At 50.5% G+C, this 25,020-nt stretch overlaps 1 protein-coding gene across 2 annotated transcripts in view; it reads left to right on the forward strand.

The window, feature by feature from the left end:
• Positions 1-326: 326 nt before the first annotated feature.
• Arrb1 (arrestin beta 1) overlaps positions 327-25,020 on the forward strand; it is an 81,502-nt gene continuing 56,808 nt past the window's right edge. Inside the window, exon 1 of one of the 2 annotated variants that reach the window (XM_042687187.1) lies at positions 327-459. In XM_042687187.1, the coding sequence (XP_042543121.1) occupies positions 440-459 (20 nt within the window). In that variant the 5' untranslated portion in view covers positions 327-439. The remainder of the gene's footprint in view (positions 460-25,020) is intronic. The other variant, XM_042687173.1, reaches the window with a different exon arrangement.

Genomic DNA, 25,020 nt, shown 5'->3' on the forward strand with positions numbered 1-25,020 from the left:
GCACAACTGCACAAAGACGTGCATACCTCTCCATCCACGCGCGCACACACACACACACACTCCTCGCAGGCCCGGCGCTCATCGCCGTGCACCCGCACCCCACTCTCGCGTGCACACACGTGCGCACACGCGCGCGGGCACGCTCCCGGGTAGAGACCTCCCCCCACCCAAACGCCGACCCTGGCTCTCGGGGCGGCGCGCGCACCCGCGGACAGGCGCGCTCGCCCGCAAGGCTCCGCGCCCCTGGCCGCGGCCCGGGCGCCGTGCGGCAGGCGGGGACCCGGGGCGGGGACCCGGGCGGGGGCGGCGGCGGCGGCCGGGGGAGCGGAGGAGGCGGAGCGGGGAGCCAGGAGCGGGCCGGCCCGCGCTCCTCCTGCCGGCCGGGGATTTTCCAGCCTGGGCGCCGACGCCACGGACCTCCCTGCGGCCGCCGCGGACCATGGGCGACAAAGGGACACGGTGAGTGCGGGCAGCCGCCGCGCCCGGAACGCGCGGGGGCAACCGGGGCCCTCGAGGGCGCGGGCCAGGCTTCCAGGCGGCGCCTCGGCTCTGCGTTCGCGATCACCCCGGAACCTGGCACCCTGCTTCCCGCCCGAGGTCTTGTGAATGGTGGCTGGAGAGGCCATGGGTGGGGAAAACCGAGAGGGCGAGATCGGGAACCCGGCCACCCCATCTGGCTCGCGGCTCCTGCCTCAGACACCCTGTACTGGCTCGCAGAAGCAGCCGGGCAGGCAGGCACGCACACACACACACACACACACACACACACACACACACACGCCGACAGCCACACACTGATCACACACAGCGGCACGACGTCATCCACACTGGCACACACTCGTCTGTCCACACCTTCTCCCAGACAGCCCTGGTAACACACACAGGGCACACGGGAACAGGAACCAACTCTAACACACCCTCATACCGCCACACATCCACACGGCTACTGGCACTTGGACTCTGTAACACACACCATGGCCGGCACGCACGTTGTCACCCTCAGTGACAGGACACTGGTGTGACATGCCGCTGGTCTGGCTCACAAACACGGAAGAAGACAAGACCCTGCTGATGCTGACCTTCCACAAATGCACTTCAGACCGGACCCACAGGGATGGCACTCCAGGGGTACCAATGCTAGGCTGGGGGCTTGCACAAACACTCCTTCCAGTCCCCCAGAGAGGAAGTGGAGACACAGCTGCTCTGGGTGGAGAGCCTCCTTTTAGGCTAGGATATAGCTGTCTTCTCCACCCAGCCTCCTTCCCCTCTGGCCTCCTGAGGTCTGGGGGCTGGTTGGGAGGGATTTCAAGCTGTGGGAAGGTGAGGAGCTCCTGTCTTCTAGAGCCTGCCCTAAAAGTCTCAGAAATGGGAAACAGGGACAGAGGGGGGAGGACAACTCTTAGGGACAGCTCTTCTGAATGGGCCTGGTCTGACACTCAGCTTAACACTGTAGCCTGTCCTCTACTTCTCCTCAGACCCTTCTTCCATGCTATCTTTCCTTACTCTCCCTTATTTCTCCCTCTCTCTCCCTTTCTTTCTTTCTTTCATTCTTCCTTCCCTCCTTCCTTCCTTGATCTGTGGTGGGCCTTGAACTCTGAGCTTAGGCGCTGTCCCTCAGCTCTTCAACTCAAGGCTAGCCCTCTATCACTTGAGCTACAGCACCACTTCTGGTTTTCTGGTGGTTAATTGGAGATAAGAGTCCCATGGACTTTCCTGCCTGGGCTGGCTTTGAACCGAGATGCTCAGATCTCAGCCTCCTGAGTAGCTAGGATTACAGGCGTGAGCCTCTGGTGCCTGGCACTCTCCCTTATCTTTATGTACCTCTCCTCCCTCCTCCCTTCCCTCTCTCTTTCCTCTGCCTCCTCTCTTCTAATATTTATTGAGTTCCTGCCGGATATTATTAGGTATAGTGTAGAAGATCAGAGATATCTCCATAAGGAATTAACAGACCAGAAAGAAATCACCCAATGGTCATATATATGTATTTATTATCATTAGCTGGTAGTGGAGCTTGAACTCAGGGCCTGGCTTCTGTCCCCCTGTGTCTGGAGCTTTTTCCCTCAAGCTTGGTGCTCTACCACTTGAGTCATATCTCCACTTCTGGCTTTTTGCTGGTTACTTGGAGATAAGAGTTTCGTAAACTTTCCTGTCTGGCCTGGTTTCAAACTGGAGTCTTCAGATCTTAGTCTGCTGAGTAGGATTATAGACATGAGCCACAGGTGCCCAGCTGGCCATCATGTTTTGAGACCCCTGACAAAATGATTTCTTGCCACTGCCAAGACACTCAGTAGACTTAGAAGGGCCTCTAAAGATTATACCCATTTACCATAAGAAGATATTGAGGCACAAAGGTCATTTACTCTTAGCATTTAGAAAAACATCCTCCTAGCCAATCTCCTGACAGCTTTTCCAGGAGGTTAATTTTCCTTTTCTTGTCCCTCCACTCTCCTCCCTACACAAGAGAAGTCAGAGGGTTAGGAAGATTACCTGACTCGTTTAAAGTCAAGAGGAGTAAGAGGCCGGGCAAAGGCCAGTGCCCACTGTTTCTGGACTCACCCTTTGGCACTGCCAGGCCCTGCATGGGTCTCAGGTTCAAGGGCAGGGGGATGAACACTCCTCTGTACTGGAGACTCAGGCTAGGGAGACTGCAATAGACTATGAGGTGCCTGCATTCACCTTGATGTTGAGTCCCCACTGCAGCTGGCCTGGCCAGTGAGGTGACCCAGGTCTCTTGTTCTTGGCAGAAGGGTGAGTGTGTGTGTGTGTGTGTGTGTGTGTATGTCTCCTTCCCTTTATTTCATCAATCTCCCTCAGAACCAAGACTCTTCTGACTGGCCAGGTGAGGTCAGGCTTCTTTCCCTGCAGGGCATAGCAGGGAATTGAGAACCATTGTCTTCTTTGTTTTCCTGTGCTGTGGGTGAGCTGGGTGACTCAGGCCCCTTGGGCCTCTCTATGACTTGGGGAGAAATGTCACGCTCCTCTACTGGCATGAGCTGTCAAGATGAAGACACCAGGGGTTTCCAGGTGCCTGATAGAGACCTTGTCTCTGAGGCCAACACCTTTTCCTTGGCTCTCCCTCTAAGTTATGGGGTCAGGGGACAATTGCCTTTGCCTTTCTGACCTTAGTTTTCCCATCTGTAAATCAGAGCCATTAGTAGTAGGATTTTTCATGACTATCTTTCCTGTGCTTTCTGTAGTCACTGGACATGGGTGGTGGGGGTTGGGGAGATGGGGGTGCTGCCTAAGGCCTAGAGACTTAGTCTGGCTAAACCCTACTTATGGTGGGCCCTGTCTGCTCCCTCAGACTCTCTTGCAGCCCCAGGAGATCTCTCTCTCTTTCTCTCTCTCTCTCTCTCTCTCCCTTTCTAGACAGCTTCTTGCAAAATTAGGCCATAAAAGGCAGAATCACTAATGAGCCATACCCATCTTGTTTTGTAAGATTCTACCTTATGATCAGAAAGAGGAACTATCTGACTTACTCTGGAGCTGAGTCAACACATCATTCTCATCTGGAATTCAAAGTGACAGTGAGCTGGGCATTGGTGGCTCACACCTGGGATTCTAGCTACTCAGGAGGCTGAGACCTGAGGATCACCATTTAAAGCCAGACCTAGTAGACTCTATTATAGCCAATTACGCAGCAAAAGGCAGAAGTGGCGGTGTGGCTCAAGTGACAGAGCACCAGCTGAAAAAGCTAAATGAGAGGACAAGGCTCAGAGATCAGCCCCAGTACTAGGCCTCACTCCCCCCCCAAAAAAGAAAGTTAACAATGACAACTAATAAACTGTCACTGCTTTTAAGGAGCTCCTAGGATGGAGGGTGGAAAAAGGGATGAGATAAATGCCTGGAGAGGACAAGTCACAGGATACAAGTGTGGTGATGATGGTGCTGTGGCTGGGATCCCTGGGGACAGTTAAAATGTTGACCAGATGTTTTCTAAGTCCTCAGGGACTGTGGATCCAGAGGTGAGCAGTTCCATTGTGTTCCAGATTGTAATTCAGGTGATATGGGCTAGAGGAACTCTAAGAGAAGCCCTGACCCAAGGCCTGTGCAGGGGCCAGGATAGGATGCTGTCCTAGGAAGGAGATGGCCTCTGAGTTCATCTGGAAGGAAGAAGAGGAAGAGGAGGAGGAGGAGGAGGAGGAGGCAGCGGTGGCTGAGGGATGGGACTTTGGGGATGTGCCGGTCTAGCCTGGGTGAGAAATGTGCAAAGGTTTGGAGATGTACAATACAAGGCCTGGGCTGAGCTGGAGTCATAGATGAACCTTAGGAGAACACAGGCCAGTCATCTGTACTGTGGGAAAGTCAGGATTTTCTCCCCAAGCCAGTGATTCAGAGGAGTGTCAAGGGCAGTGGAGGGATGCGAGTGGATCTTCCTTTCTATGATGTGCTTCTGGTCAAGGCTTGGAGGGTGTGTGGGAAGACCAGGCCTGCAGGCTGGGAACTCTTAAGAACCTGCGCACCACACATTGGAAGTCCTAAAACTAAGGCTGTGGAGAGGGTGGATATGAAAAATATGCATGTGAATAAGGAGGTAGACTTCCCATGCCTGGCTGGTTGATTGGACTTTTGCTGAGTGACTGGTATGTGTTAAATATGCTTAAATAATCTCACTGAATGCTCTCCATGACTTAATAGTGTCCGTCTGGTCATTACCATTTTTACAGATCAGACTAAGAGAGCTAGGAGCTGGGGGCTCACATCTAGAATCCTAGCAACTTGGGTAGCTGAGATTGGGAGGATTATGGCTTGAGGTTAGCCTGGGCAGAAAAGCTTTTGACTCCTTTGAAATTGAGAGCTGGGCCCTATTGGCACACAGCCATTCTCTTGGCTGTGATGGGAAGTCAAGCAGGTGGATGGAGCCCAAGCAGGATCCTGCCTTGGTAGGAAGCAAGACCCTATCTCAAACATTTAATCAACAGGGCTGGGAAGGTGGCTCAGTGGTAGAGCGCTTGCCTTGCATGCATGAGGCCCTGGGTTTGATTCCTCAGCACCACATAAGCAAAAAGAAAAAAGCCGGAAGTGGTGCTGTGGCTCAAGTGGTAGAGCGCTAGCCTTGAGCTGAAGAGCTGAGGGACAGCGCCCAGGCCCAGAGTTCAGGCCCTATGACCAGATCCCCTCCCTCAAAAAAAAAAAATTTAATCAACAGAGCCAGACACAGTTGGTTTATGCCTCTTGGGAGGCTGAGATTTGAAGATCAAGGTTCGAAACTAGCCCAGGCAGGAAAGTCCATGAGACTGTTTAATTAAACAACAAAAAGCCAGAAATGGAGATGTGGCTCAAGTGGTAGAGTGCCAGCCTTGATCAGAAAAAGCTAAGGGATAGCACACAGTCCCTGAATTCAAGCTCCTGTTCCCTCTCTCTCCCCTGCTCCCCCCCTCCCCCCCACCCCACATCAACAGAAGACAGAGCTGGAGGTGTGGCTCAAAAATAACAACCCCTACCTACCATGTAAGGCTCTGAGTTCAAATCCCATACCACAAAATAAATAAATAAATATACCAGAAGAGATGAAGGAATTTGGCCACCATCATTTGAACTGAGCATTATCTGTTTACACAGCTCTGTCTGCTACTTTGTACTTTTACCCACTGGCCCCCCAGACTCAAATTGTTTATCTCTTCTCTACCTTCCTGAATCCACTTACTTGAAAGGCAATGCAAAGGATCCGATTTAGACAACAGGAGGGACTTTCTGAGAGGCAATGGGATGGAATAGAATCTCCTTCTCTGCAGATGTTTATGAGCTCTTCTTTTTCCTGAGGGAGGAGGGTAGTGTGAGGGGGACATGTAGTCACCAGCTCTCTGTGAATTTTGGCTGTTACTTCTCTTGGTGGTTAAGCCCTGTGTGACCCATCTTGGCTGGAACATAGGGAAATCCTGTGGCTTTGGCCAGGACTGCTCCTGGGCCTGCCGGGTGTGGTAGCAGCAAGCCTGGCCCACTGTCCCTAATTCAGGACTGACTTCTGGGCTTCAGACTCACCCAGTAGCTCTGTTTCTTCCCAAGCTGGGCCTCCTTGCCTGAGGCTGCAGCCTTTCCTTGGAAAGGGGTCCTGAGTTCTGGACTGCATACCTCCAGGGTTTCTGACCATAGCAATGAAGAAACAGCTTAGGGGGTGTCACGTGTCCTTTCAAGTGTCCCGTTGGCCTCCACCAGGCCATCCTCTACTGCTGATGATGTATCCCTGCTGATCATCTGGTTGTGGCCTGTAGATGTGGTGGTGGGATGGTGAGAGGTGGGGTGGTGGGCTGTGCCTAGGGAGGCTTGTGCACAGGTTGGTCCAGGCCTTGAGCTAGGATGAAGGGGAAGGCAAGGAGGAGCAGGGCAGCCTTCACACAGAGACACAGAAGTTGTTTTATGGAGTGAGGATGACTTGCTGGAGGGAGAAGGTGGAAAGCATGAAGAAGGTTTGGCCAGGACCAGCTGGAGCTTTGGTGATCATCATACCTGGGTTGGAGAGAAGAGGCAGGAAGCTGAGGATAGCTGAGTCCTGGAGCCAGCAAGGAAGGAAGGCCACATAAGACTCCTCCATGTAGGCAGAAGGTGGTGGCTCGTGTCCTGGTGGGTTGGTGGGATAGTGAAGGCACATTGGACCACAAAGGACAGAAGATGCATTTAGAACATGCCTTAGGCTCGGGTGGAGGATTGTGGGGTTGGGACCCCTGGAATTTGTCTCATCTACTCCCCTGCCTGTGTCCAGAGACAGATGACCACTGTCCTGCATTATGTTTTAGGCCTAGGTGGAAGGGTAGGCTGTGAGCTGGGTTCAGGGGAAGGTATCCAGTGTTCTGGTTCCTCTGATGCAGGCTGGGAGACTTGGAATGGTTTACTGGAGGGAGGGAGTGACCCTAGGCAAGATGGGTACTATGGATACATTCAGATAATGTGTGTGTGTGTGTGTGTGTGTGTGTGAGTGTGTGTGTGTGTGTGTGTGTGTGTGTGTGTGTGTGTGTGTGTGAATACTGGGACTTGAACTCAGGCTCTGTCCCTGAATATCTTTGCTCAAGGTTTGTGCTCTACCATTTAGGCCATAGTTCTACTTCTGGCTTTTTGTTAGTTAATTGGAGATAAGAGCTTTCTTACCCTAGCTAGCTTTGAGTAGCAATCCTCAGATCTCAGCTTCCTGAGTAGTTAAGGATTTATAGGCATGAGTCACTGGCACCTGACTAGTTGTAGATAGTTTTGTAATTGCTGTTTATATGATTCTGGGTTTGAACTCATGGCCTTGTCCTTGCTAAGCAAGCCCTCAGATCACTTTCCCTTGAGGGAAGGAATAGCTTGCTCCAACGTGCAGTCTGGGATCCAGGTGTGGGAATAGGAGGAGCCAGACTTCGAGGAGGGGCCACCTCTTTGCAACCAGCAGGCCTTGGACATCAGATCTGATCTCACTGGTATGCTGGCACCCACTCATTCATTAACCCCAGGGTCCTCATTGTACAATTGTTGAGCTCTTTTTGTTTGAACTGTTTCTGCTTCCTTTGGGTTGGCATAGCCCCTGCTTTGGGTATGGGTCTAGTTTATGGGAGGTGTCTGGCCCAATTAGATTGAATTGCTTGCTTTCTTGCTTCTCTTCTCAACCCCAGTGTTCAAGGAAAGAGGGATCAAGACTCTTCTATCAGACTGAAGGTCCTCCATCAGAATGGAACTCTCAAGGGGAGGCCCATGTCTCCTCCTCCGACTGGAGGCTGGAAGGGTGGATCTTGTTTCCCCTAGGAATGCTGGGATATGCTTATTTCCCATAGGAATGTAAGTGTCCCCTTGGTGGGTTCCAGACCCCACCCCATGTACAAGATGGGTCCTGTCCCAAAGGTGGCTTGAAACCCAGCAAGGGAGTGGAGAATGGGGTGGGGGTGGCAGGACTGGGTGGCTGCTTTGAGAGGGGAACAAAGGACTCTGTTGTCCCAGCTCCCCTCTCCTCCCTCCCCAGGGGCCCTGGCTAGGTCATCTCTCAGGAGACAGCCTCCTCCTTCTTGGGACTGGCCTCATCTTTATTCTTGCTTTAAAGGAACTGCTTGTTCCTGCCCAGAAGACTTGATGCCAGATGAGTCCCCCCTGCTCCGGGAGGGGGGGAGCAGTTCAGGGACTGGATCTAACACATCTCTGGAGTTCTGGGAGTTCTAGGTGACTGAGGTCACCATGGAGACGGAGCAGCTTTCTCCCTGCATAGGGCTGGACCACCACAGAGCTTGAGTCCCCTGGCAGAGAAGAAGCTGTTGACTCTCTAGAGTATCCTGAAAGACTGGTCCATAGTCAGACCAGCAGGAGACAGGACTTAGCAGCTGTAGGTGGGTCTGGATACCGTAGGAGGTCCCTTTTCTGCTGGACCTACAGCTAGCCCCCTTAGTCTTTTTTCACTTCTACCCCTCCATCAAGCCTTGCCATCAGTGTGCATGGACAAGTTTTGGCAAAGGGTCAGGAGAGGGTTGAGGAGTAGACAGCTGGTTGCCATCCTTGGAGGGTCCCAGCCTTTGTTCTGCTACTACTGTTTTTTGAGAGGGCTTGAACTCAGGGCCTGGAGGCTGTTCTTTAGCTTTTTTGCTCAAGGCTGGCATATTACCACTTGAGCTATAGCCCCACTTCTGGCTTTTTTGGTGGTTAATTAGAGATAAGAGTGTCATAGACTTTCTTGCCTAGGCTGGCTTTGAACTAGGATGATCAGATCTCAGCCTCCTGAATAGCCAGGATTATAGATGTGAGCAGCTGTTACCTTAATACTGGGTGGTCTTGAACATGCTATTCACTCACCAAGAGTCCTGATATGCCTTTGTTCTTGTTTCCTGCTAGTGGAGCTGGAGAATGACCTTTCTTCTGGAGGCCAGACATAGGGAACCAGGCAGCTCAGATCTCTGTGACAGGCTGTGAGGGAGCTGAATCCTGGGTGAGACTAATATTGACTGTGAGCCCAGAGCCTCCTGGGGCCAGGGGGAGGGGGGAGTGGTCTCTACCTCTCTGCACTAGCCTCTGTCTCTTCTGGGGACTTCATCTCTAGTTACTAGCTGGTCCTAGGCTATTCCCTCTCCTTCCCTTCCATGCTCTGTTACAGTTCCTTCCTCCAGGAAGCCAGTGAGTCAACAGGCTACTCAGTACCCACTCTCTGGACACCCTTTGTGATGTGATTAGCATAGACTAGAAACTGATTAGCATAGAGGGTGGATTCTGGGAAGAGCTAGATTTCCTGGTTTCAATCCCAGCTCTAACACTCATTGGCTGGGCGACTTCAGCTGATTGTTTAACCCTTTCTCCACTGTAGGCCCTCAACTGCAATGCAGAGCAGGAGGTTGTCCTGAGAATTCAATGAGTTAAAACAGATAGACTGCAGAATGTCTTATCAGAAGGTTAGTGCTGTGTGTTAGCTTTTGGATGCTCTTTCTGGGTCTGCCCCCTCACTCAGCTGAGCCTCCCCTAGTAAGGGACCTTGGCCGAGTCATTTTTTGAGGTCCATAGCTTGTATTACTGTTGGCTCTTAGTACACAGTGGGTGATTTGACTGCAAATGTTATACCATTCTTCATGGCCTAAAATTCCATTTGCCGCCTCCTTCAGGAAGTCCTCATGGATCTCCAAGAATTTTGTGATCTTTCTGCCATCTTCTCTCTTGGATACACTCACTCTTCCTTCCTGTTGCGGTCCAGGTTATTCACACACTTGTGATGTCCTCTTAGGAGGTTGAAAACTCTTCAAGGGCACCTAGCCTGGGTCTGCCTGTCCCTAGCACCTGAATGGGCCTGGCATGGCGCTGAGCTTCATAAATATTTGTTTAGTGAAGAAAGCTAAATGTCACCATTTCATGGGGAGAAGATATACTTTAAAGGGTGGGTAGTGTGGTTGGTGAGGATGATCAAACTTCATTGCTAGTTTCAAAACATCTCAAAGTAGCCTAGAGCCACAGGAATTAGATTAGTCCTGTGGCCTAAAGGGCAGAGGTCCCCAGATGATCAACTTTTCCTCTTGTTGGGGTGACATATTTTTCTGACAACCAAGGTTTCCTGAGAGATGCTCCTGGCAGAGGAATGGTGGCTTGTTTAGCCTTGGAGCCTTTGCTGCTGTTGTTTCTCTGTGTAGATCACCCTCCTAGCTTTGGTTTGCTTGTCGAAATCCAGCTTCCTAATTAAGTGTGCAGCATGGTGCTTTCCTTCTTCTCTCGGCTTCTAGCGGGTGGGCTCTGAGCATCATCTCCATCATCAGACGTTCCCAAGACTTTCCTGGCTCTGGGCAGGAGCATGAGAGAGCAAGGAGGCCCCTCTCCAGAACGGATACCTGGGTCTGGCTGTTGTACACCCAGTGTGGTTTGGCCTGGCCTGAGGAGATCATCATGGCTTCCGCTGACCCGCTGGCAATCAAGGCTTCTATGCAGCTGGAGAGTCTCTCTAGGTTGGCAGAGCTCAGAACTCCCTGTCAGCTGCCCACTAGGCAAGTGCTCAGAACCCACCTCATTACTGGGGACAGAATTCTGGGCACTGGATCTAGCAGGCTGCGGTCATAATCAGCTAATTAAACCACCCAAGAATTGCTGCTTGGCCTACAGGAGTGGGGAGAGGGGGTGGGCAGGGCTGGGAAAAAGGAAGCAGGCAGTTGGGGATAGGGTGGGGAGCAGGGAGAGGGGGCAGAACCCCACAGGGACTGTGGTCACCAGGTGAAATGGGACCCAGGGACTTCGCCTTTACTCTGCCTGTGGTACCAGGACAAACTGCTTCTCTCCTCTGGGCCTCAGTTTCTCCATGTGGCAAGCAGGAAATATGAGAACATTTGGGCTAGAACATTCTAGCGCAGTTCCCTTTCAATCTATAGCTTGTGCAGCGAGGCCTGGCTTCTAGCAGTCCTGGGAAGGGCAGGCCATGCTGGGCTTGCTGTAAGGAGTGGGGCTGAGCTACTGTTAAGTTTTTCTGGAAGGGAAGACTTATAGGCAGTGGGCAAGCCTTCCTACCTCCCCAGGCCTTGGTCCTTAGGCCTTGGTTCTGCCATCGTCTCTCTGCTGTGCTCAGTCAGAACTATCTAGTGTGTTTGCAGGGAAGGACTGTTCAAAGGTCCGACTCTCTCTCCAGGGATGACTGTAGGAATGTCCCAAGTAGGAATGTCTCCAACCTGTAGGAATGTCCCAAGTAGCACTTCCAGAGTTATGTGGGGGAGAGACTCCCCAGAGGTAGAGCCCCGTTGCAGTCAGACTCAGCCTTACTTGCTAGCACTGTTACTTCATAGCTCCATGACTTGGGCCTCACTTGGCTTCAGTCTTCTCATTTGGGAAATGGGTTCAGTGATCACACCTAGCGCAGGGGTGAAGGAGTAAAAAGCCAGGTGGATTTGATTTTTTAAAAATAAAATTGCTGTTGTCTAAGCCCAGTGTGGATCTGGGCATCCCCTCTGCCCTCCTTCCTCCCAGGACTTTGCACAGAGATGAAGATCAGAGATGGCAGGAAGAAGTGAGATTGTCCTGGGCCATGGCAGATAGCAGTGTGGTATCAGGGTGCAGGGCTTCTCCTCTTTGGCCCCTCAGCCAGGGCAGATTCTCTAAGAGGAAGTAGAGAGGGACTGGGGAGTTGGAAGCTGGGGTCGCATTGTGGAGGAAGGGCCTTTGGCATTCCAGCTCTGTGCCTTTTCTCCCTTGGCCCACACCCGGGGTGCAGAGCCCAGAACTTGGTTTTCTGCCAGGGAAGTCAGCCGGACACTGTTTACACTCAGAAAGCAACAGCTCTTCCTGGTTCCCAGCGCCTCTTAGGAGGTGCCTGCCCAGAAGTCTGGGTACAGGCAATAGAGGGATGGGGGCAGCCTCCCGCAGCCTCAGCCACTAAAGCTGAGCGGTGAGCTGTGACTTGTCCCTAGCTGGGCCTCTGACTCCAAGGAAGCAGTTACATAAGCCAGCAGGACTCCCGCTCCCTTCCTCCTTTCCTCCTAGAGTGCTGGAGGAGGAGGCAGACACAGTGCACAAGGCAGGGCAGGCACGGGCGGCAGTGGGGGGTTGGGGGGGGCGGAGAGAAGGACGTGGGGCAGGGGAAACAGGTTCCTGGGCACAGCAGGCTGTGATGACAGTCTATGTCCTGGTTGGAGGTGTGGGGGGGGCACTCTATGTACTGCTTTGGTTGGCTCGGAGCTGCCTCCATCCCCCCCATCCGTCCACCTCTGGGAGTTGAGCTGTGAAGGGGAGAAGCTTCATTAGAGGAAACGAGCCACCATCCTCAGATAATTTGCCTCCAAACTGCCCCCAGAGGGGAAGTGGCCGTTCTGCCGCCAGAAGAGCAGATAGCCAGCATGTTCCAGTTTCTTCCACTGGATTCCACACATATATCTCTAGAGCTGGCTGGGGACCAGCTCAGGCCTCCACAGCAGGCCATCCCCACAATGGTGATGTCAGAAGTCACTCTGCCTGTTTCCCAGAGGGACAGAGCCCTTTCTCTGGGACCCTCATGAATGGAGTCATACCTCCCTCTGGGCTGGGAGTTTTCAGGGTTGTTTTATGCTGTGTTTATTCCTTTGGTCCCCAAAGAGTTTCCTTGAAAGAATGCTTCTGTGAGTATCTGCTGCATCTCAGTTCCTGGGCTGGACACCTGACATAGGACAGTTTCTGTCCTCATGGTGCTCAGATGTTTTGGAGGAGAGAAAATAAATAGTCCCCACATGGAGTGAGGAGTGAGGGAAGGGGAAGAAGTGTTTACTGGTGACAGAGCAGCCTGAGGTTAAGGTTCACAGGCTGCGTCTTAGAAGAGGGTGAAACAGCTTTAAACAGTTATTTTTATTGTTATCATAAAGGTGATGTACAGAGCTGCATGTACAGCTACATAAATCAGGTAATAAGTACATTTCTTTTTGGACAATGTCATCCCTTCCTTTGCTCTCTCCCAGTTTTCCCTCTTGTCCCCACCCACAAGATGTACAGTTCATTTTCTACATTGTGTCTAGTTGAGTATCACTGCTGCATTTGTTCACCCCTTGTCCCTCCATTTCTTTGTCCTCCTTACCTTCCCAAAGATAAATAAATGATCAAACAAGACAAAAAGAGAAGAAAACAATAACAGCAACAAACAGAAAACCTCATGTCTCCATTTCCTGGCGTTCATTTCAATAAATATTATTTTATCTGATCAGATACCCATAGGCATTGTGCCTTTGTGTTTCTCCCCAAAGAATGTCCTCCTTGGGTGAAATGACTTTTAGATCCCAGGCCTAAGCTCCAGGATCCCTATGTGTCAGATATAGCCACGTACTCCATATGCCAAATAAGGAGACATGGTGAAGGGCAGAGAACGAGATTCATTATGAGCAGCCATGGGATGATAGCACTTCAGCCATCTTTGAGGGGAATAGATATTGGCCTTAGATTACACAGGGAGAATTGGGGTGGAGGTGAGAAGGTCTGCGTAATGATTATAGCCTGCCTGACCATTGTCCCCATCTTCATCCCTGGGGTGGGGACTCTGGTGGGGAGCTGGAACAAGTCATTCACTGCCACATGTCTGTAGCATTTGGCTCTTCTTTTGCTGCCATTTCACCTTTGGTCACAAGATGATGAGAAGCTGGCATCATCTGTAGTGAGGGGCAGTTTGTTTTGTGTCACACGATGTATATTGGTAAAATCCTGTCCTTCCTGGAGGTGATTGAGAAGTAACTGAAGGAGAGGATGACTCAGATCAAAAGGCACAGTTGTAAAATGGGGGACTGGGTACCTAGCTTTTATCCTGCCTGTGGTTAATTCATGGGCCCAGCAAAAACAGCTGTTAAGTTGCTTCTTACAAGGACATACTTGAGCGGGCTTTGGAAGGAGGTGCCAGAGGCTTGTCTGTGCCTTGGTGGTGCTTCTCTGATGGCAGGTATTGGTTTGGGACTGCCTTCCACCCTCAGAGACTCAACCCTGTGTGTGCCAGTCACAGGACCAGGCTCTGGCTTCATGCTCTCAATAGGGTGTGGCTTGGGAATGCAGACGTGCAAATTCTGCCTGGTGGTATCAGAGCGAGTAAAAATAAAACAGCCTATCAGCAGACACTGGGCTCAGCAGACTTGCCACTGGAAGCCAGGTCTGCCCCGCATCTGTCTGGTACAAGGCAGGGTCTTCAAACTTTCCCCAACCCAGCAGATATTGCAGGTGCCAATGGCAGCTCCCAGCGGAGCTGATGCAAGGGGGAAGGGGAGCATGGCAGCCAAAGAGGGATCTGCAGCTTAGAGGGCTATCATTATTTTAGTTTATTTAGTGCCAGTACTGGGGCTTGAACTCAGAGCCTCAAGCTCTTCCTTGACTTTTTGCCCAAGGCTGATGCTTTCCCACTTAAATCACATCTCCACTTCCAGCTTTTTGGTGGTTAATTGGAGATAATAGTGGTGCATATTTTCCTGCTTAGGCTGGCCTTGAACTGGAATTCTCAGATCTTGACTTCCTGAATAGCTAAGAATACAGGCATGAGCCACTGGCACCCCTGCTGTTTTAGGGGGCACAGAGGTCATGTGGTGTGGTGGTATGGGGCGCCCAGCTGAGGTGCTCATCTCCCCCTACCACCAACTGCATGTCTGTGGGTGAGCTGTTCAGAGTCTGGAGAGAACTGGGAGAACATTTCCTTCCTTCCTTGATGATATTGTGCTAATGAAAACACTCAGCACATTAGCAGGACTGTCAGCTGGTTGATCTTGTCCTGGAGCTGCACAGTCCCAGGACAGGGAAAGCCTGCAGGCATGAACAAATTCAGTAATGAGATTTTTTTTTTAAATTTTGCAACCACTTTTTTAAGTTCCTAAAATCAGCAAGGTGATGGCATGTTCACAGCAAGCAGAGGTATGCACATGGGGCATCCCCACATGCAGAACGCTGCTTCTCCACTACCCCACGGGCATTCAGTGGACAGGAGCCATCTTGCATGTTCTCTCTGAGAGCTATAATGGAGCCCCTGCCCGAGCCACAGGGCTGGCCTCCTCCAGCCTCAGCTTCCATAAGAGAGCAGAGCTGAGACTAAGGCTCCATGCATCCCAAAGTGAAATGGCTCATCCAGACTGGATGATGAAAGAAGCGTAGCTTCTCTCTATTCTGCTACCACTGGCTCCAGAACACTGGCTTCCTATTAAAGTCCTACCTCTAGCCTGGGTAGTCACTGTAGTTTGTGAGTTCCTGTTCCTTTGCTCAAGCCTAAGCCTTTCAAGCCACCATCCTGTTGTGTGAGTGTGTGTGTGTGTGTGTGTGTGTGTGTGTGTGTGTGCCAGTACTGGGGCTTGAACACAAGGTCTGAGTGCTGTTCTTTAGTTTTTCCTCTCAAGGCTGATGTTCTACCACTTGAGCCATAGCTCCATTTCTAGTTTTTTTGGTGGTTATTTGGGGATAAGAGTTTCTCAGGTTTTCCTGCCTGGGTTGGCTTAGAAACATGATCTTCAGATCCCGGCTTTAGAGTAGCTGGGATTAGTCGGGAGGCGTGAGCCACCAGCAGTTAGCCTATCCCTTCCCTCCCCCCCACCTTTTTTTTTTGGTATGTGTGCCAGTCCTGAGGCTTGAACTCAGGCCCTAGGAACTGTCTCTGACCTTCTGTGCTCAAGGCTAGTGCTCTACCACTTGAGCTACAGCTCTGCTTCTGGCTTAAAAAAAATTGGTTTATAATTGGAGATAAGAGTCTCATGGGCTTTTATGCCCCTTTGAACTGAGATCCTCAACTCTCAGTCTCCTGAGTAGCTAGGATTACAGGTGTGAATTACCATGCCTGGCCCATTCCACTTTGAAATGCACATTTGAGTATGTCCTTCCCAGCTCAAAATCTGACAATCTGCTCTCCTCTACACAGGACAGTTCACATCTCCCCTGCCATACACATTTACTGACGTTTAAACTCAGATCCTTGCACTTGCTATGCTCAGCCCCCCCCTTTCTCTCTCTCTCTCCTTCCTTCTTTTCTTCCTTCCTTCCTTCCTTTCTTTGTTTTTGCTTTAGGGTTTCATGTTTTTTGCCCAGGACCAGCCTCAGACCTCAATCTTCCTATCTGTGCCTGCTACCAATCTAGGTGTGAGCCACCACACCTGGACTATTTGTTGAGATGGGATCTGGCTGTCTTTTTGCTCAGACTGGCCTCATATTACAATCCTACTCATCTCCAACTTCTGAGTGGAAGAATACAGGTGTGAGTCACCATACTGGGCCTGAGTCTTTGTCTTTTAGATGGCACACAGCCAATACTGGCTAGTTCTCAACATACATTGGACTTCTCACACCTCCGTACCATTGTTCAAGTTGGTCTTTTTGCTTCCTCTGATAGGCGAAATCTTCTATATGTATGAAGGTTGAAGTTAAAGGTACCTTGATGCAGTTCAATAGGACAGTTGCCTGGGGCACCTGCTCTGGGCATGGAATTTCCCGTGGGCTCTGGGCTCCAGCCCAGGCAGAATGGATGGCCCTTCTCCATACTCCCTTGGCACTTTGCAGGCTCCCCTGGTGGCACTTTGTACTGCCGTTGGCTGCTGACCGGTCAGTTTCCTTGGTTCTTGATATTGGCTGACACAGTGGGGTGGGAGGTTGGTGGAAAGTGAGTCAGGCAAGTCCCTGGAGGAAGTGAACCCTGAGCTGCTGATCCAAAGGAGAAGCACTCTCTTTCTTCTCACTTCCTTTCTGGTCCTAAAACTGAAAGAAAACAAGAGGATACTGACTTTAAAAAGGGAAATAGGGGCTGGGAAGGTGGCTCAGTGGTAGAGCGCTTGCCTTGCATGCATGAGGCCCCGGGTTCGATTCCTCAGCACCACATAAGCAAAAAGAAAAAAAAGCCAGAAGTGGCACTGTGGCTCAAGTGGTAGAGTGCTAGCCTTGAGCTGAAGAGCTGAGGGACAGCACCCAGGCCCAGAGTTCAGGCCCCACCACCGGACAACCCTCCCCCCCGCCCCCCAAAAAAGGGAAATATAAGCTGAGGGTTGCGTGTCTGTCTGTCTGTCTGTCTCTCGTCAGGTCACAGACTCAGGGTCTCTTGCTCTCACTCTGTTTTACTGCTGACTGCTGACACTCGGCTTTTTGCTGGTTAATTGGAGGTGGAATCTTGGGGACTTAGTTTGCCTCTGTGTGTGTGTGTGTGTGTGTGTGTGTGTGTGTGTTAGTACTGGGGCTTGAACTCGAGGCCTTGTGATCTCACTCAGCTTTTTCTGATCACAGCTGGTGCTCTACTGCTTGATCCACAGCTCCATTTCTGGCTTTTTGCTAGTTAATTTTCCAGTTAAAAGTCTCTTGGATTTGTCTGAGTAGCTAGGAGACACCAACACTTGGCTTCTTCCTTTCGTTGACATGCATGCTGAACTGCCATGACATAGAGACACAGGCTGCAAAAACGAGTTTCTATAGCATGTCTTAATGTTCTCCTAACTCCTGCATGTCCTTGCTAGATCTGAGTTTTCCTTTCTCTCTCTCATTGGATCTGAGTTCTAGTCTTGGCATGCCGTTTGAAGTTCTGCAACTCTGGGCAGGTCCTGTCACTTTTCTGAGCCTTTGTTTCTTTGGTGTATCTTAGAGGTGACAATATCCTCATGGTAGTGTTGATCTTGTGTGTGAAGGGACAAGTGGCTTTGCCAGTGGCTTCCTATTGAGTGATGGCCATGTTCAGCTGGAAGATTCTTGAGGATGGACACCATATCCAGTTGGTCAGTGTACCTTGGTACCCAGCCAAGGCAGGCACACATATACTAGGATGAATGACCATCCTAGCTCTCCTGGGTCTTTGTCAATCTCACACCTCAGGAGAACCCTCAGCCTGGTCCTTGGTAAATCAGAACTGTGAGTTATTCTATACTATATTTTCCATACATGCTGTGCACTAGGTATGCCAATGAATTCATCTTTAGTGCAGGGCAGAGGTGGGACTTGGCCAAACAAGCACAGGGCCAGGCTAATGGAGGGAGGTGAGGCCTTGTGAGAGAGAGGAGGTGACAGAAGGGTCTGGAAGGTGCAACAAGTGAGATGGTGGGCAGGGGAACATGCTTGGCTGGGTTGGGGTGGACACAAAGCCCTGAGTGTATAAGACTGCTGCTCCAGGTTTCAAACTCTTTCTCCTGTGTATACCCAGCCAACGCTATGGTTGATTTCTGCTTTCCTTGGGAGGCCTGTAATGAGCCCCCAGCTGCTCTCTGCCTGCCTTGGTAGCTGGAGACCTCTCATTTGCCCACCCACTGCCTTCTGGCATGTCTGCCTTCTGTATTGTCCCTTCTAGGATATGGTGAGCTTAGGCCAGGCCTGGGCTGGGAGGTGGGGAGAAAGACTGAAGTCAGTCCAGGCTCAGAAAGTAAGCCTTACTTTACACAGGGGTCTTATACTGTATTGTAGCTACTCAGGAGACTGAGATGTGAGAGTCGTGGTTCAAAGCCAGCTTGGGAGCACAAATCAATGAGACTCTTATCTCCAATTAACCAGAAAAAAACTGAAGTGGATTTATGGCTCAAGTGGTAGCATGATAGCCTTGAGTAGAAAAGCTAAGCAAAAGCCTGAGGCCTGAGTTCAAACCCCATTACTGACACAGACACATATAAACAGACAGACACACACACACACAAAATTAAGCCTCAATTCCTCACCGCATTCCATAGGGTTCCAATCCTTCTATCGGGTGTCTGTGCAAGGTCACATGTACAAAGCTCATCACTGTGTCTAGTGCATAGTTGGTACCAAGCAAGTGTCATTCATTATCTTATAAAATGGGAACAGGAAAGCATGCCCAGCATAATGCCCAGAGTTGTGGTGTGATCCAGCTGAGTTGTGCAGAACTCTACGTAAACTGGCCACACCCTACACACTTAAAAGTGGTGTGCTTAGTAGGGCTGCTCCTGCTAGCCCAGGGTTCCAGGCACAGGGCCAGGAGTTGGGGTGGGGTCTGGGCCTGTCATCAGCGTGGAAGGGAAGGATCTTGTCCTCAGGATGTGCTCTAGGATCACCAAGGACTCCAGAGGGGCTCCCTGCATGAAGCAGCCCTGGAGGGCAGCCTGGATTTAGGATGAGCTCAGCTGCTTCTGAAGCCACAGCAAGATGGGCTTCTTAGCTGTGACCCAGGACCAGAAGAAGGAGTGTCCTGGAGCCTCCTCTGTCTGATGGGCTGGGGGCAGGGCCTTTGTGCAGGCGGGTTGTGCTCGATCGCCTCTGGGCCCTTCCTCCAGCCCCCAGGCGGACTCACCATCCACCGCACCTCAGCGCTCGCCTCCGAAGACTTCACCTGGCATCCCTGCACTCAGGGCTTGCCTGAAACCTGCGAATGGAAGATATTTTGATGTTCTTACATGTCTTAAGTAGGCTTCTAAACCCATTAATTCATGTTCCCAGGCTGAGCTTATCTCCCCTCCCCCTCCCCCCTTTACTCCCCTGGTGGGAGCTGGTGGTCCTCTGTCAAGCAGGTCTGGGACCATGGCGGGACAGTTGTTAGTGAGAGAGCCCTTGCTGCTCAGGCAGGATCTTCAAGGCGTCTGGGCCTGCTCTGGGCCCTCCGGAGCTCACTACTGCTGCTGGCTGGGTCAATGAAAGCCTGGAAAGGCCTCTCCGGACCACTCATCCTCATCTGCAAATGGAGAAGATACCTACTTGTAAAGGCTGAAGTAATGGATCATGGCTGAAATGGCCTGGTGTAACCTGGGTTTGTTGGAAGAGTGAGCAAAGCAAGTGGAGCTGGGTCTGGGGCCATGCTGATGCTGGGATGGGGTCTGTTCTGCACGAAGCAACCTGCTCAGGGCCTAGGGTAAAGGCTGTGTGTGTGTGTGTGTGTTTGTGTTTGTGTGTGTACTTAACAGGGTGAATATGTCTATAAGCTGCGGATTTGGGTCTAACGTGAGCATAGAGCTGGATAGGTGGTGTTCTGGGCAGGGTCTGGGTGAGGAATCTGGCTGGTCTCTGCTATTGAGAAGCTTCCAGGGCAGGCTGAGCTGACCTTTCCTATTCAAATGCCCACAGGGTGTAGTGCATTACTGTGCAGTCAGAAAATGGAAAAGGCAGTGGTGGCAGCAGTGGCCAACTCTTGTCCTTCCTCAGCCTGAGAGCCTCTTCAGGGAGATCAGAGGAGGAGACTGGAGGGTTGGGGTGGGGATGGAAGGATAGAATACAGGACTGGGTTATCAGCTAGGTTTCAAACCCATCCCTACTGTTTGTCATGTTGGTAGCCATAAAATGGCTACATAATCTTTCTGAACCTTGGTTTTCTTATCTTAAAAACAGAGTGATAAAACCAGCCTTGGTGGATCACACCTGTAATCCTAGCTACTTAGGAAGCTGAGGTCTGGAGGATTATGATTCAAAGCCAGTCCTGGTAGAAGTACCCAAGGGACTCCATCTCCAAAATAGCCAGAGCAAGTTCTTGAGTTCAAAATTGGTGTGGGGGGGCAGGTATGGGGGAGGGAGAAGTAATATTTTTTTCTCCCCATAGAGTTGGGTTAAGGCTTCATGAGATAATATAGGACTTTTAGCCGAGTGCCTGGCACATAGTAGGTGCTCAAACAATGCTGAGTGTGCCTCTTGCCCTTTTAGCATCTATTGCACGTTAGCTATTTGCCCCACTCCCTCCTCCTTGGGTTGTACTACTTTGGGAAGGGCTGAGTTTGTTCATCCACTGAGGCCTAAAAGCATGTTCTCTTTCATCTGGAGCCTTGCTTACTTACACGCCTACTAGGTGTTTCTGCCAGAGGACTGCTGTGTGGTTTTTGCCCCGTAGAACTCCAGCAGGGTACTGTGATTGTTGTAATGCCCTGGAGACAAGCAACTTTATTCTTCTGAGCCTTCAGCAGCCAAGTAATCAAATCACCAGTGGGTGATTGCTGACATCTGCTTCTCCCTGCTGGAATGCAAGCCACTGCCACCCAGAGGCCAGGTTCCCCTGCTGGCCTGGCATTGGATGTGCCTCTTACTTGACTGTCATTTTCTTATCTTCCTTGATGTCAATCAGGCTTGGTTCCTCTTCTAGCCCAGCTCCCTTCTAGCTGGGGCAAGTCCTCTCTCTCTTCCTGTCTTGGGTTCCTGGTGTTTAGAATTGGGCAAAGAGGAAGTGGCACTGTGGTTCAAGTGGTAGACTGTTCGCCTTGAGCTGAAGAGTTGAGGGACAGCGCCCAGGCCCAGAGTTCAAGCTCCATAAGCGACAAGAAAAGAAAGAAAGGAAGGAAGGAAGGAAGAAAGAAAGAAAGAAAGAAAAGAAAGAAAGAAAGAAAGAATTGGGCAAGGAGCAGAACCACAGCAGTCAAGTATTCCTTGGGCCTACAGTGAGGGACTATGAAGTCAGCTGCTGTATTTCACAACCTCCAAGGCTCCTTCCATGCTGACCTTTGGTCTCTCAGCCTCTGACTGGGAGGAGAAAGGGGAGAACATTCCATTCCTAGCAGACCCTCTGTCCTGGCTTCACAATGGACATGGAGCTCTGTGCACACTGTTTATGTTTCCACGCCAGACTTTATTACCCAGCCCAGCCTGCTGCAATTAATTACAAGCCAAGCAAATAACTTGTTCCTGGGAGGCTGGGCTTGGCATAAACATTTATATACAGCCCTTAGACGGCCTAGTGGCTGGGCTCATCCCTCCAGGCTGATGACCCCGAAAGAGACCGGATTAGGGTGGAGTGGGTGGGGCTGACCAATTTCCTTTAGAGCAGAGCCGAGGTGCCGTGTTTGTGTTTTCTCTTTCAACCTTCCAGTTCTGCCGGAAACCCAGTACTTCTCTGTGGATGAGTAAGTGGAGACTCAGCTGAGTTAAGCAATTTGTCCAAGGCCTCACAGCGTGTAGTGGTAGTAGGATCTGTGGGATAAATTGACAAGAAAAGAAGCTAGAAATTGGAAAGTTAGTGCAGGGCTGAGTTCAAACCCCAGAACCACAAAACAAACAACCCAGAAATGGGTAAATTATTACAATGTCCATGCATTCATGACTATTTGTGAGCATTCATCCTGAAGGTGGTCCCACTTGCCCCAACCCATCCTTTATCAAGAGATATAGTCTTCAACCTAAGGGCTTTGGGTGACCAACCCACCCCTCCTCAAAGGGTCTGGAGTTCTACATTGGTTGAATGTTCTTTATTTGAAATGCTGGGGACTAGATATGTTCCAGATTTGGATTTCAGATTTGGTATTATCTGCATATACTAATGAGATGGGACCCAAGTCCCATCTTAAGCCACAAATCATGTATGACTCATATACACCTTCTACCCTGAAGGTAATTTTAAGGTATTTTGTGGACACTTGTATTTTGATCAGGTGATAGTCACCAGCACATGTAAGATCTCGTTGGGAATTCCATTTCTGGAATCCTGTTGATGCGGACACCTTTGGATTTTCAGCCTATATACTCGAGCCCTGCTTTAGGGGATGGATGGTCCAGAGAAGGCCTGGCTTGAGTGTATACTCCTAAAGAGATAGTGGGGATTCTTGACTAAGCTGGCTAGGATTGAGTAGTAAAGGCTCAGACTGACATGGGAACCCCTCACTAACAAGCTGCTCCCATGCCCTTCCCCCTCAGAGCTCTGAGTTCTGTTTTTCTGCTGGCTTCCAGCCCAGCCATTCCTGCTGTCCAGACTTACTGTGCAGATCTCTGGAGCCACCTGCTGGGGGCCATCCTTTTCAGGGAGGAAAACAGACTCAGTGAGGAAAGGAGTTAGACATCACAGCCTGGGCCCACTTTAGACATAGAGGTACCTGGCCCTTGGACCTGAGTCCTGGACCTTCTAGTGGGGTAGGAGCTGTCCCCCAGGGGTGGGATGGCAGCTCTCAGGCTTTGGAGACTATAATGGAGTCTGAAGCTCAGCTTGAGCTACACACATCATGTCATCTGCACCCTGCCTGGAGCCTGGTGTATGGAAGCAGACTTAGGAAAGATGTGAAGTGTGGGGTGAAGAATGCTGGTGGGATGCTATAAAGGGGAGAGAGTCTCATTTGAGAGGTGAGGGTTTTTGGCCCAGGTCACCACCTGCACCACAAAGAACCCCAGGACTGTCTTCTGGGGGATAGGAACTGAACAGAAGTCCTTCCTCCTTAACAGTGGGGGAAGAGTAGCCAGCAGTAGCTGAGTATTCATGATAGCACGAAGTGGGAACTGTAGCCTAATAGATACACAAACTGTGGTGTGACCATGCCACAAAATATTATTCAATTGAGAAAAAGAAATAAGATAAAGTAGGTTATTCTTTAGCTATAAAGCAGGCTTGCCATGAAAACACTGCTAAAGGAAGGAAGCCAGATGCCAAAGTTATGAAAAACACGTTGCATGAAATATCTAGAATAGGAGCTGGGAAGGAGGCTCAGTGGTAGAGTGCTTGCCTTGCATGCCTGAGGCTCTGGGTTCGATTCCTCAGCACCACATAAGCAAAAAGAAAAAAGCTAGAAGTGGTGCTGTGGCTCAAGTGGTAGAGCGCTAGCCTTGAGCTGAAGAGCTGAGGGACAGCACCCAGGCCCAGAGTTCAGGCCCCACGACCAGACTCCTCCCCTCCACCCCCCCAAAAAAAGAAATATCTAGAATAGATGAATCTGTAGAGACAGACGGCAGGCATTGTTGGCTTTCAAGGGCTGGGGAGAGTAGACATGGGGAGAAACTACTTAGTCGGTAAGGGATTCCTTTGATGAAATGTGGTAGAACCAGATAGAGGCTGTGGTTTTGCACAACATTGTGAAATTACTAAATGTCACTGAGTTCTTCACTTTCAATGGTTGATAGTATGTTAGGTACCGTTCACCTCAATAACTTGTGGTTTAAGATCAGTAATGATAGTGATAATACTAGCAATATATGTCAGGAGGGGTATGGTTAAGAGGGTGTTAGGGTGAGGCTGTTGAAGAAGGAGGGTATCAGAGGCGGTAGCAGGTTAACTGGAGAGTAAGGAGTAGCTTAGCAGTTAAGATCTTATTATTAGTCTGTTTTCTGTTACTGTCAGAGAATCCCCAGTTCTGGATATTTTATAAAGGCAAGAGGTTCATTTAGCTCACAGTTCTGGATGTTGCAAAACATAGGACTAGCATAGGCTAGGCTCTGGTGAAGGATTCATGGAATTCAAGGTGGACGGCATCTTGGTAGGAGCATCACAGTAACACAAGAAGCCAGAGAGCCATTTCAGGGTTACATTCACTCTTTCAAGAACTCAAAAAAGCCAGGCACTCTTGACTCATGCCTATAAATCTTGGCTACTTAGGAGGCTGAGATCTGAGAATAGAAGTTCAAGGCCAGCTTAGGCTGAAAAGTCTGTGAGATTTTTTTAAATCTCTAATTAACAAGCAAAAAGCTAGAGATGGAGGTGTGACTAAAGCGGTAGAGCATTAACCTTGAGTGAAAAAGCCAAGTGAGGGGTAGAATGCTAGCCTTGAGCAAAAGATGTTCAGGGACAGTGCTCAGGCCCAGAGTTCAAGCCCCACGACTGGCCAAAAAAACAAAAAAACAAAAACAAGTGAAAGCACAAGGCCCTGAGTTCAAGCCCCATCCTCCTCCCCCTAACAAAATAAAACAAATTAAAACAACCCAAAGTCCCAAGAAAATGACCTTAATTCCTTCTGAAGGCAGTTCCCATAAAGACCAAAATGCCTCTTACTGGTTTCACCCCTCCCTACCTTCCTCCTCTTCCTCTCCCTTCCTTTCTTCCTTTCTTTGATTCATCTATTGAACCCAGGACCTTGCCCATGCAAGGCAAGCATACTACCCACTCAGCTACATCTCCAGCCTGCCTGCCTACCTTCCCTCCCTCCTTCCCTCCCTCCCTTCCTTCCTTTTTCTTTCTTTTTCTTTCCTTTCACTGGTCCTGGGGCTGGAATTCAGGGTCCGGGGTCCGGGCACCATTCCTGAGCTTTTTTTCCCCTCAAGCCTAGTGCTCTGCTACCTGAGCCACAGCTCCACTTCTGGCTTTTTTGGTGCTTAGTTGGAGATAAGAGTCTCATGGACTTTCCTGCCCTGGCTGGCCTTAAACCTTGATTCTCAGATCTCAGCCTCCTGAATAGTTAGGATTACAGGAGTAAGTGAACAGCACCTGGCCCAGCCACCATTGCCGCCTCCTCCTCCTCCTCCTCCTCTTCCTCCTTTTCATCCTCCTTCTTTTCTTCCTCCTCTTCTTCCTCCCTTTTTGGTGCTAAGAATGAAGCCCAGTACCTTGCATTG

This window comes from Dipodomys spectabilis, unplaced genomic scaffold, assembly GCF_019054845.1.
Source record: "Dipodomys spectabilis isolate Male_0828 unplaced genomic scaffold, ASM1905484v1 ptg000003l, whole genome shotgun sequence".
NCBI lineage: Eukaryota > Metazoa > Chordata > Mammalia > Rodentia > Heteromyidae > Dipodomys > Dipodomys spectabilis.